The sequence below is a fragment of the Antechinus flavipes genome, chromosome 2 (assembly GCF_016432865.1).
Source record: "Antechinus flavipes isolate AdamAnt ecotype Samford, QLD, Australia chromosome 2, AdamAnt_v2, whole genome shotgun sequence".
In the NCBI taxonomy this organism is placed as follows: Eukaryota; Metazoa; Chordata; class Mammalia; order Dasyuromorphia; family Dasyuridae; genus Antechinus; species Antechinus flavipes.
The window spans coordinates 335388314-335401038 of record NC_067399.1 but is presented as its reverse complement, the minus strand read 5'-3'; the positions used below and the strand labels follow the sequence as shown (position 1 = coordinate 335401038).

Below are 12725 nucleotides of genomic sequence, written 5' to 3'. Positions count from 1 at the left end.
GCGGAAATCTATGGTTAGATTTTGGGTTACCAATCACCTTAGTAAAATATATCGGGATAAACATACCCTGTTACAACCACATATTTTCCATCAGGTTGGTGTTTCAGGCGTTCTAAGGTAGAAAGTAGAACCTTGGCTTTTGTGTGACCATATACTTCCACTTCTTCAGAGAGCAAGCCAATTTCCTTAGCCAGGTAACCAATGGGCTTTGGTGTGCAAGAACGTGATATTTCAATGTCACTTTAAAGAAATATAGAGGAAAATTTTATGTAGTGTTTCATTCAATTTAACAAATTGTTCTCCTCAGAGTAAGCTGTTTCTAGAAATACCATAAATATACATTAATTATATATTTCAGGGAAGAAGATTCTAATATCAGCAATAAAATTACCTTGGAACAGGGGTCTTCAGGCTAAGCTGATTATACTGAATATTCCACTTTCCTGGTATACATTTCTCTAGGAAATGCTTTGCACTTTCTACTGTACTCTAAATAAAAAGAAATAGACAAACAAATACACAAAAAATTAATATAACCTTACCAAAAAAAGTAATTATCTGATTTTTCACATGATAACTGATAATGATAAAATGATAAATGATAATAATTGTTCCTTTTCCCACTTTTGGGACATAATTTTCAGAAAGTACATATATTTTAAATCAGGCACTAGAACATCAACAACATAAACATTTCCACATATAAAAGACAGAAAAAAGTACATAAAGTTTCCTTCCATTCTCTTGTATACTAGAAATTAAAAAAAAAAAAAAAACAACCCACCACTCCCTTAAATGATCAAAAACATTTTCCTACCTTTCTTTAAACTCATCTACTGAATTTGAGATACTCTAATTTTATGGCAGCAGTAAATTTTTTTTTTTAAAGCTTGCACAAGCTATTTTAGTTGAAAGCACACATTATAAAGCAAGGTTCCACAAAACAAAACTAAAGCTATCAATGGGAAGTAATGGTACAACCTGTTAAAATGGCAAGGGATGCTGTCTTCCAGGACATCATATCACAGTATGTATGTACATGTATGTATGATGTATGCATGTACATGTATGATGTAAAGTCCAAATGAAAAACAAATGACACTCAAAACACTTGAAAGACATCTTGAAGTAATAACAACAATGATAGCTGACATATACATTATTTTAACGTTTACAAGTACTTTTTACAATATCATAAAACAGTAGGCCTTCAGAGACAAAGATGGGGAGGCATGGATGGGTTGTGATTTGCATTGTCAGGGAGAATACCCATAGGAAAACATAAATTGTAGATCTACTGTATTAATGAAACAAATGTATCTTATTTTATCCCTTACAGCAACACTGAAAGATAAGTGTGACACATATCACAACCCGCATCATATAGTTAAGGAAATTAAAACTCATAGAGGTTAAGTACCTCAATCAAAATCACAGTTATTCATTATCAAGAGGTGGGATTTCAAACAATTACTGCTGAACACTCTTCTTCACCATATTCACAGCACTATATGCTGCTTCATTTTAAAGTATACAAAGTGTTGCACAGTAATTATCTTTTATCACTGTCTACTCTTGTTAGCTATTATCTACTCTTCTATATTCTTTAAGTTATTAAGCTTAAAATTGTACCAAGACGTTTTAGGACATCCTACATCTGTGAAAAAGCAAAAACAATTAGAGCTTTAAAAATAAACCAAAACAAACCCCTCAGAAATGGAGAAAAAACAGTATACAAATTAGATGTTAGGAGATTTGAGTTATAATGCTAATTCTGCCATGCACTAAGTCATCAGGCTTCTTTCCTCAATTTCCTCATCTGTAATACCCCTATCCATAGACAGAAAGAACAAAGCAATATCTATGAAGATACTGAGCCTCTTTAAAAAGGAAATTCTACATAGAGCATCAGCCCTGAAATCAGGAGGACCTGAGTTCAAATCTGACCTCAGACACTTAACACTTCCTAGCTGCGTGACCCTGGGCAAATCACTTAACCCCAGTTGTCTCAGCAAAAAAAAAAAAATCTCCCAGATGTAACGGAAAGAACATGGAGTATAGAGTCAGTGGTAGGCCTAAGTCTGAATCTTTTTTCAAAACTTATATGTAAACCTGTGTCACAGGCTTGTCAGGATTATGTGATAATAACTCTCCCATTCTCCTCTTCTATCTAATCTGATTCTATGGTGGAAAGATCCAAGATTCTTGGAATGATATCATTTTAGAAAAGGAAGGGGATCTTAGGTCATTTAGTCATGTTTCTTCAGTTTACAGATTAGGAAAGAGAGATAATTTAAATGATTTTCCCAAGATTAAAAAGTGAGTTATAAGAATCAAGACAAGAATCCAAATTGCTTGAATCTACCTTTAGTGCTCTTTCCATTATCTTACAATAAAGAATTATTCATGTACTAGCCCTGAACTCGGAAGTATCTGAGTTCAAATCTAGCCTCAGACACTTAACACTTCCTAGCTGCGTGACCCTGGGCAAGTTACTTAACCCCAATTGCTTCTGGGGGAAAAAAGAATTATTCACGTTGTGCCTTATTTTCAACAAGTTTTCATTCCAGGCTAGCTTGAATCCTAGCCAGCAGGCTCGTGGGCCATGCCTCCCTTCATTCATAATTGAATGTGTTTTAAGAAAGTTAAGAAATCAACATTTTAAAATTAAATATAAATAATTTTAGAGATTATCTGGCCATAGCTTCATTCCTGTGGTACAGATATCTTGCTCTACAGTTATGTTATCTTAATATCCACATAAACTCCTCTGCCAGACTCATATACTTATTTATCTTTTCTAAGCATATTTTCAAACCATTTCTGAAACCGAAAGATATAATAAACAACCATTGTCTGTTGTGGCAACTGTTATGACACAAAACATTTCTTATTTTTTGTATTCTGATGGAAGTGGACCTCTTTGATAAAGAGAGCCTTAATTGATCAAAGATGGACAGAAGCAGCTACACCCAGAGAACACTGGAAATGAATATAAACTGCTTGCATTTATGTTTTTCTTCCCGGGTTATTTATACCTTCTGAATTCAATTCTCCCTGTGCAACAAGAAAACTGTTTGGTTCTGCACACATATATTGTATCTAGGATATACTGCAACCCATTCAACATGTAAAGGACTCTTGCCATATGGGGAAGGGGTGGAGGGAGGGAGGGGAAAAATCGGAACAGAAGTGAATGCAAGGGATAATGCTGTAAAAAAATTACCCTGGCATGCGTTCTGTCAATAAAAAATTATTTAAAAATTAAAAAAAAAAATTTCCACAGTAAAGAAATTCTTTACAAATAAAGAAAGACTCAGATTAAAAAAAAAACCAAAAAACAAAAAAAAAACATTTCTTATTTTTACTTTTTTGGGAATGGAAATACCTGCATTAACATTGCCACAGTCATAGGTCCAACTCCACCAGGCACTGGGGTGATGTAGGAAGCCTTCTCTTTTGCTTCATGATAAGCCACGTCCCCCACAACTCTTTTTCCATTAGGTTTTGTATTATCTACAGAATAATTTTTAAAAACAGAAAAATCCTTACAAAAATCCAAACTAAATTTTTCATGAATTTTCAGTTCTTCATCCTGTGTTTTTACCAGCTTTGTGCTTCCTATCATATCTGATGGAGTGACAGTTATTTGAGACTTTGTACTAAAAACTTATATGGGCTTAAAATCTTGGGTCCTACCAAATATAATTCCTTTTTCCTCTTTAAAGAATAGGATAAACAGTAGTTACTAAATTATTAAAATAAACAAATACAAAAAGATGGAAAAACATAATAAAATGCTTAGGCTTTGATAGGTTAACAGGGAAACCTTTTTGCCTGATACCAGGCATTAAAGAAAACCAAAACTGCTCTTTATTTTTTATGCCAATTAACAGTTCCATAATGAACCTTCTTAAAATGTTAATTTATCAAGGCCTACAAAGGGAGTTTTTAGGTGCACAAAGCCTGAACCTTGTCACAGCTGCCAAATCCCGTTTCTACAGCAACTGTCAGAATTCTGTTAAGCTCCCTGCGTGATCTGAAGAACAATTCAACATCCAATTCCAAAGATGAGCAGCTCCATAAATGTATGCAAAAGGCAAAGAATGTAATTATACTTTCCTCAAAAGGATGCCAAAACAACTACAAATCTTACCAGCAAAGAATAGTTATTTGAGAGAACAAAAGCAAAGGATACACCATATACTCCTTACACAAAGCAACTCCCACACTTAGTTTCACTGCTTCTCCTAGAAAAGGGGAAGGAGGTCTAGACTTCTGCATCTCCAAGGTTCAGAGCCAGAATATGGAATTCCATTGTGAGTGGGGCCTTTCAACATTTGCATGTAATCTTGTTACAGTCATCACTTTTCTTAGCTTTAATTTTTCTGAGGATGAAGAAGGATATAAGACCTGGGTTCTAATCCAAGCTCTAACTATTTATAGCATCCTTTGTGATGTTGGGAAATGCTATCTTCTCTAACAAACTTAAAAGGATGTTTCTAAAACGAAAATAATGTAAATGAAAGTGCTTTGAAAAATAAGACCGTATGCAAATTTAAGGGATCATGAAGATGCTCATCTATAGAAACCATGACTGTCAATGCATCATATAATTTTTTAATTATAATTTGATCTTTAGTGGTAAAACCAAAACCTCCTGTGAAAATTTGAGATTGTGAGACTTTTTGTTTGTTTTTAAGCAGCAAACTGGGAAAGAATACCTATTTCTGAGATTATATTAAAAGATTCTGTCAGAGTAATATTTCTGATTAATGTAACTATAGCATATGACAATCAATTATTGTCTATAAATTGGTTTTTATATTCACCTCAAACTTTTCTTTTTCTGTATTCTAGAATTTAGTCCAACAATGAGATGGACTTACAGACTGATTCCTCATTTCCAGGAGAATTACCTCCCCTCCCCAATTCTTAATAAATAGCATCCAGTATAGCAAACACTCAAGTTTCCAAAAGCTACTGTTCAAATCATCAACTTCAATTTTCCTCCAGAATAGCTAAGCTTTATGACATCTCTGTCTTTTTCTCTCTCTGTTGGCTCTTTGTCTGCCTTAGGAATGGTATGATTAACACAATGGATACTTTTCAACATGAAGATGTGGAAATATTCACAGAATTCCAGCCTCTAAAGTTTGGAAAGGTCCTCAGAGGCCATCTAATCCAACCCTACAAGCAGAAGAATCCCTTTTAGAGCAGTCTCAACAAATAGCCCTCCAGCCTTTGCTTAAAGAACTTCAGACAAGGAGGGGAAATGCTTTGTCAGGAAATATTCTACATGGAACTGAAACTTGTCTTCCAGAAACTTCCACCTCTGACTCCTAGTTTGGCCTATAGCAGCCAAATGTAAGAAGTCTAATCTCTCTTCCAAATGACATCCCTGCAAATAATTGGAAATTGCTATCATGCCCCCTCTAAAGTCTTTTCTTCTACAGGATACACATTCCCAGTTCTATCAGATGATCCCCATACAGCATAGTTCCCATCTTCTCAATATCCCAATCGCTCTCTTCAACTCTTAATTGGTATAAGCCTTTTGGATTTTTGCTAGGATGATGTTATTTTATGCCTTGAATGTACTACAAAAGTAAAGCAAAAGTAGTAATTAAGTTAATATAAATTTAATTACTTAAATCAAGAAATTAATATTAAATTAATAATTAAATAAGAACCAAGATGTGAGTATCACTCTGTAGGGAACAAGGATGTATCCAAAAAGTATGTTTGGAAAGTTCAGCTTTTGGTTTCATTTTCTCTACTACTGTTTTTTTTTTTTTTCTTCAAGGAACATAAAAACCAGTTTTGCAGAATTGATAGGTCTTGTATTACCAATAACAATCCACAAAAGAACAACAGCAAGAAAGAGCTGTTTTTGTTTTATTCATATTGATTCTGAAAAAGGCAATTGTAGGGGAGGCTGATAAAAGCTTCAAATTCAAGTAAATATTCTATGATAACTCTTAACCTGTAAGAATGACTGGCTATCATCAACTTTGTTATTCCATCTCTCTCCATCTCAAAAAGAATAAAGGTGAAGAATGGCAAAGGCTGAAATCTTGTTACACAGAGGGCATAAGATCTTAAACAGAAGAAACTCCAATGTCTCAGGAAGCAGTGAAAATGATGAGTTGTAGGAGAGCAATTTCTTTATAATCCATTAGATAATTGCACTGCAGGAAAAATGAGCTATCAATTATGAGTTACTGCTTTAAAAGCATGGTGAGAGAGTGGGAGGGAGATTAAATATGGTGAAAACTTGACAGTGAATAATTTTCCTAGCAATTTAATAACTGTACCTCATATTTAAGACTAGAAGGGGAAAAGAAGATTATTTCTCACTTTAAGACTTGAAACAAAATCTAGATGCTACACTTTATATTTATTCAATAATACTAGATTTCATCAACATCATCTAAAAATCACTTTTATATTCCTCCCATCCCACATCATATTAAGATCCATTTCAGCACAAATTCTAGAAGAATTCACTTATCACTATTTCATTCAATGTGTACATTCATGGCTTACTTCCCACGAATCAAATGATCTTCCTTTACCCTCCCCAACATTCCAAAAATAACAAAAGGAGCACTAACCTGAAACATAGTTGATTCCACAGTCTATTACTATAGCTCCAGGTTTAATCCACTCTCCTTTCACCATTTCAGGTTGTCCAGTTGCAACCACAAGGATATCGGCTTTATTAACCTGTCAAAAAAAGGGGGGAAAAACAAGCATAGCAGTAAATAAATAGATACTAGAAATGTATTTTAGGGCATTGAAATAGGAAGATACCATCAGGAACCTTGTGTTTTCCTTCTAAGCTACATTAAACAAGCTTTATAGGTCACTTAAGCTTCTTAGGATCTTGACTTCCCCATCTCTAAAACCAGGAGTATGAGCATGTCCTTTGCAGAGACATTATAAAAGAAATTTGCTGGAGGCATTTGGGGAGAAGGATGGAGAGGAAAAAAGCATTCCAGATGAGCCAAAGACATAACTAAAAAATCTATTTCCGATACTTGTCTCTTTTCTCTCTGTGAAGGGAAGGATTAGCCTCTTCTTATTATGCATATAGAAATCTTCCTGAACATCTTGATTTAGACATTTGCCTATGATTACAAATTCATTAAATTAGAATTTAGATTTTGTGCTAGGCTAAGGATTTCAACAGAAAACAAACTGTCAATGTCTAAGTGCTATTTTGTGACACCCAATCTCCTGCACCCTTATGGCAAAGCATACTTTTTGGTCAACTAACAGTAATAAACCTTACATGTGTACTATTCCCTAAAGATCTTACCTCCTCAGACAACTGGATAGTCTTTGAATGGCATGTGGTCACTGTGGCATTATTCCATAGAAGCAAGTCATGCATTGGAGCACCAACAATCTTGCTGCGTCCAACCACTACAGCATGTCTACCAGCAATTTGCACTCCTGAGAGAAACCCCAGAATCAATTTCAGACACAAAGGCAAGAGGTATTTTTGTTCTTAATGCTATAGACATCTTACTGGGGTCAGAGGGAATAAATGTTCATGTATGGGTTTCTATTATAAGTCAGAAACTTTATAAGTTTCTTCACCTCCCTTCATTCTCAGGTAGAAATTCTCTGCTTCTAAGCTTAACTAACAAATTGAGACTTGGATATGTGCTCTTTCTTGCTGTAGGTTTTCTGAAAGCAGTTTAAGGAAAATTCATTCACTGAGTCATAGAAGAGTGGGAAGAAAACCTACACGTATGAAAAAGAAAAACTTGACATAACTAAACAGCAGTATGGTAGAGGGTACCAGATTAAATTACAAGAAACAAAAGTTATAAGAATGGTGAGGGAGTCAGAAAGCACAGAGAAGAGAGAAATAAGTATAGACAGAAGCTATGACTGGAAAAGAACCATCCAAGACCAGAGATTTAGAGCTAGAAAGGATCACATAAACAGTCTAACTCCTTCATTTTGCAGAGAAGGAAACCAGGGCCCTGGAAAGGGAGGTGACACACAGGAGCCCAAGTTCCCCAAACATTCTCCTGTCCCAAACTAAATATGCCCCATTATCTGGTGAAATAAGGAGAAATCACATATGGAAGCCTGCACCAGACCTATGAGTATATAGAAGGACTGATAAAATCCTCTAGGAACCTTGGAATGGGCCAGTTGAGAGAGTTCAACAGGAGTACAAAGCAAGCCTGGACAACTGGAAAGGACTAGTGTAGTCCTGCCTGGGAAGAGCATTCAAGCCCTATGGCAGAAAAGCCTCAAATAAAAGTGGTTGGGTGCAACTCCAAAGTCTCTTATAGGGACTCAGTGTGGAAACAGCTCTAATAGCATCTAAGGCAGGGGAATAGACCAAAGCCACGTGGCAAGAAAGTGGATCTAGGCAGAGCCCAATACTGAGGCAACATTGAAGACACTTGAGGGTACATTCTAATCTTGTTCACTGCATATGGAACCAGACAAAGCCTGCAAGAACAATGTATGACCCAAACATAGACCACTGTTTTCTTACCCCCAACTTAGATAGGCTAAGACTGCCAATATGAACAAACCAAGAAATACAATAAACACTATGAGGAAATACCTTGGACTTTAATATTAAAAAAAAAATATTAAAAATTTTTACATGTTTTTAGGAAAAATTAATTACCATTCCGTTCTGTATGTGTAGCTATGTATATGTATCTATATGCTGACTCCTTATTTATATGTTGAATCCAGCCCTTACATTGTAAGTTTCTTAAGACCAGGAAGAATTTCTTGCCTTTCTTTGAAAATCACCCAACCCTTTGCTGAGTGTATTAAATATTAAGCCCACAAAATGTTTAATAAATGCTTGCTGCTGATGAATAAATGTAAAGACCCCCCAAAATTATAAATAACTAAATCAAAGTATCCATTACTCTAAAAAAAAAAAAACAAAGATTTTTAATTAATTTGTTATGAACTGATGGTTATAATATATATAAGCTTGAGGAAAGATGTCCTTTATATAAATTTTGTAATTCCTTAGTATGAGGACAGAATAAGTCCTTAAATTAATGCCAGGTTGTCTTACATGGAACCAATGAATAGAAAATATAAATATTAATAGAAGACCTTTAAAAAAAAAAAGAGGCTCTGGAAAATTAGCCTTACCCGTCTCTTTGATAAGTTCCAAGCATCCTTTTGGTGTACATGGAATGAAACAATCTCCTAAGTCACCTCTAGCAAGCTTTCCAGCACTGATGCTAGTTAATCTGAAACATTAAATTAAAGACAGAATAAATAAGAATAAGGCAATTAAGGGCTTTGAACCTTTTTTAAACAGTGGCAAGAAGTTTCCTGAATAACTAATAGATGTTCTAAAGATACAATGACTTTAAAATGAAGTGACTCAAAAAGGCAAACACACCCATCCACATCCTTTTCGGGAGCAATGGTATTTGTTACCAGCTCAGTGTTAATGGTCTTCTCTGAATCTAAAGGTAACTGGACCAGGAGTCCATGAACAGCAGGGTCTTCATTCAAAGATGTGATGCACCTTAAAACCTAAAAACAAATTTCTTTAAGTTAAAGAAGGTAGAGGGTTGGAATGGAAATTATTGTAAGGCAAAGAATATTGTCTCATTTGCTTTCCAAGAATTCTGGTTTAGATAGTTCCAAGAAAAAACCCACTATCATATAGGTCCTGCATATAACTTTCCTGTTAAATCAAAACACCTCCTAATAATATCTCTAGATACTAAAGAGGTATGCTGAGATAGTAGTTTAAAAGGGGGTTTTGCAAGGTGGGCGGGAGAGGTAGGCATGGGAATCTCTGAGGGAAAATAGTCTAGATCACTGATTTATTTCATTGTTATAAGATAGTCTTGATGCAGAAGTTCCTACAAATGTAGGTAGCTAGATGAAAACTGCAATTTCTGCAATTTATAGTTCTAAAGAGATGTCTAGGACACTGAGAGGTTAAGTAATTTGGTCACACAGTAAATTTATGTCAAAGCTAAGGCTTGAATCCAGTTTCTCTGGCACTGAGGCTGGTTCTCTATTATACTACTCTGCTTCTTGGCCTGTCTTCTTACTTAGTCATTTAGGACCCTACCATCAGCTTTACTTTTTAATAACTTGTTATTGAAATGCTTTGAATAAGCATTAAGGCTCTACTATCAAGCAATCAACAAACATTTATTAAAAATGTACAAAATGAAAGTTTGTAAAGGTAAAAATGAAATAGTTCCTCAGAATTTCCTTTCTATAGGAGACAACATATGAGATCCAGAAATGGCCTCATGTAAAGAATGGCATTAAATGAGTTGTTTTGAAGGAAACAAAGGATTCTAAAAGGTAGAAGAGTAAGGTGAAAAGGAAATGTGCAAAGGTAAGGAGATAGGATGGCATGTCATGTATGAGCAACAAGAAAGTAAGCAAATCTGGCCAGAATGTATATTAAATGAAGGGAGGAATGTCAAACCAGTCTGGAAAAATCACCTAAGGTCTGATTGGAAAAGACTTTCAATTCCAAAAAGAAGTTTTTATTTTATTCTAAAGGAAATAGAATCATATAATTTTGTCCTTTAGGAAGGTAATTTTGACTATTTTGATATTATGTTATGAGAGAGGAGGTAAAAAATGGCTGCTGAGGCAACAATTAGAAACACATTCCATATTCCAAGTATAAGGGTCTGAAATAAGGTGGTAACCCTTGAGGGTAAAGGAGAGGATATTTAAGAGAGACAATGGATTCAATGTGGAGTTTAACTTCTTATATAACTTCGTATATAGCACCTTTTTTTTTACGTGTTTGAGTTATTTTATATAATAACTGTGTCATATTCATTTATTAGACTATATGCTCTATGAAGGCAGTGATCTGGTATTTTTCTTTGTTATTTCCCTCAGTTTTTAGCAAAATGCTCTAAACACAGCAGACACTAAACAGATGTGCGTTCAATGCTGAATAACCTGATCACAGCACTACATCATTTCTTCTGAGTTCCTTCCTATGGACTTAAGATACGAGGCAAGGTACATACACATCACACACAGACAGACATACAGACACAGATACACACAGACACACACATACTTTTAGTCCTGAAAATGTCTTTACATGTCCATAATCATGATATGTAACAATAAAGTGCTCCACATAGGCCCAACAGCTTACCTCTGCCTCATTTGAGGTTCTTGGTAGTTTAATATGTGTGGCTCTGATTCCAATCTGGAAGAATGAACATGTAAAAGATATTTAATGATCTAACTAGCCAAAAGTGGAAGAACTGGGAGATAGTTAGAGGATATTATTTGTCATTAAATTCCTATGTCCTGAAAGAATCTGTAGCATTCTAATGATTAGGATAAATCATCCCCTGAGGAGTCCTGAAGACCCTTTCAAGGAGTTCACAAACTTAAAACTATTCTTATAACAATACTAAAACTCTGAATTTCTGAGATGATCAACAATGACAGTATATAGCCCACAAGCTCTTCAGGTGGGGTCTTCAATAACTTTTAAGCGTGTAAAAGAGGCTCAGAGACCAAAAAGTTCAAGAACCACTGTCATACAATTACTCATTTATTTTCCCACAGTACTTCAGATTTATTGTGTTCCTTTAATTTTTCCATTCTAGCTCTCTATTTAAGAAGCAAAGCAAATATTAAAAAAAACCAGTCTCTAGTTAAAAGCCACTTATTTCTAATTTGTAATACAAATCAAATTAGGATAAAGGTATCAGAATTTTAATTGGAAGGAGAGGGGTAAAGAAGTGATGATATGGAATCATTGTGCTAGCCAATAGTATCAGCTAAGATTTTACCTCCTCAGCAGCTTTTAGTTTCATACTTATATAAAGATTTGAATCATCTCTATCTCCAACCTAGAATAAACAAATACAAAGATATTTATTGAGGTATAATATACAGAAAAGCCATTAGATTTTAGTTTGATAAAGTTGTGGTTTTGTTTTTAATTGAAACAAACCTTATTACAGTTAGCTTTGGGGAATTAATACACCTAGGAGAATTTAACACAGAAATACACAATCTTTGGAAATCAATAATCAGATACAGTTTATAATCCTGTGCTATCTTCCAATATCTGAGTAAACAAAGATATATTCAACAAACACAAACGAGAATCTAATATTCCCTTCTCTCTTCTCACATTTAAAGCTGAGGAAACTAGGAAGATTGCTTTTATTGTTTCTGGAGCTGTCTTTTAAGAAATCTGTTACCCTCTAACTTGTTCCTAAGACAAAGAATTGTGCAGCTCTTGTTGGCAATAAACATTTGAAGAAAAATAAAACAATTTTAGTATCTTGTTATGAAATCAATTTTACACAGAAAAACATATAAAGTAAGCAAAACTAGGAAAATAATATATACAATGATTTAAATAATGTAAATGCAAAGATTTGCTTTGCAATTTATCTGAGTTCAACTATCTTTTAGTGGTTTTTTTTTTAATTTAATAATAGCTATCAGTGTATACTAGAATTGTCAAACATTCTTCATATAAAACTTCAGCAGGAATCAGATCAAAATAGAATTAGAGAATATTCAAGAAAATAAAAACATAATACAACATGGAAAATGTTAATTTGTAGTTTTCTTCTCTATGCCTTCTACAAATGAGCTACTTTAGTTGTCTTTATCTTGCTCAAAAATAAGTCATCTCTAGCCTCTCACCTTTTCATAAGCAATCTCCCATACTCAGATTTCTCACTTTCCTC

The 12725-nt window shown here is 34.4% G+C and overlaps 1 protein-coding gene across 1 annotated transcript in view; it reads right to left on the bottom strand.

Annotated features, from left to right (window-relative positions):
• MTHFD1 (methylenetetrahydrofolate dehydrogenase, cyclohydrolase and formyltetrahydrofolate synthetase 1) overlaps positions 1-12725 on the bottom strand; it is a 77987-nt gene that overhangs the window by 33280 nt on the left and 31982 nt on the right. Inside the window, exons 3-11 of the mRNA XM_051977808.1 lie at positions 11811-11870; positions 11162-11215; positions 9410-9546; positions 9154-9254; positions 7325-7461; positions 6618-6729; positions 3389-3516; positions 392-489; positions 67-240 (exon numbers count right to left, since the gene is read on the bottom strand). Coding sequence (XP_051833768.1) covers positions 67-240; positions 392-489; positions 3389-3516; positions 6618-6729; positions 7325-7461; positions 9154-9254; positions 9410-9546; positions 11162-11215; positions 11811-11870 — 1001 coding nt within the window. The remainder of the gene's footprint in view (positions 1-66; positions 241-391; positions 490-3388; positions 3517-6617; positions 6730-7324; positions 7462-9153; positions 9255-9409; positions 9547-11161; positions 11216-11810; positions 11871-12725) is intronic.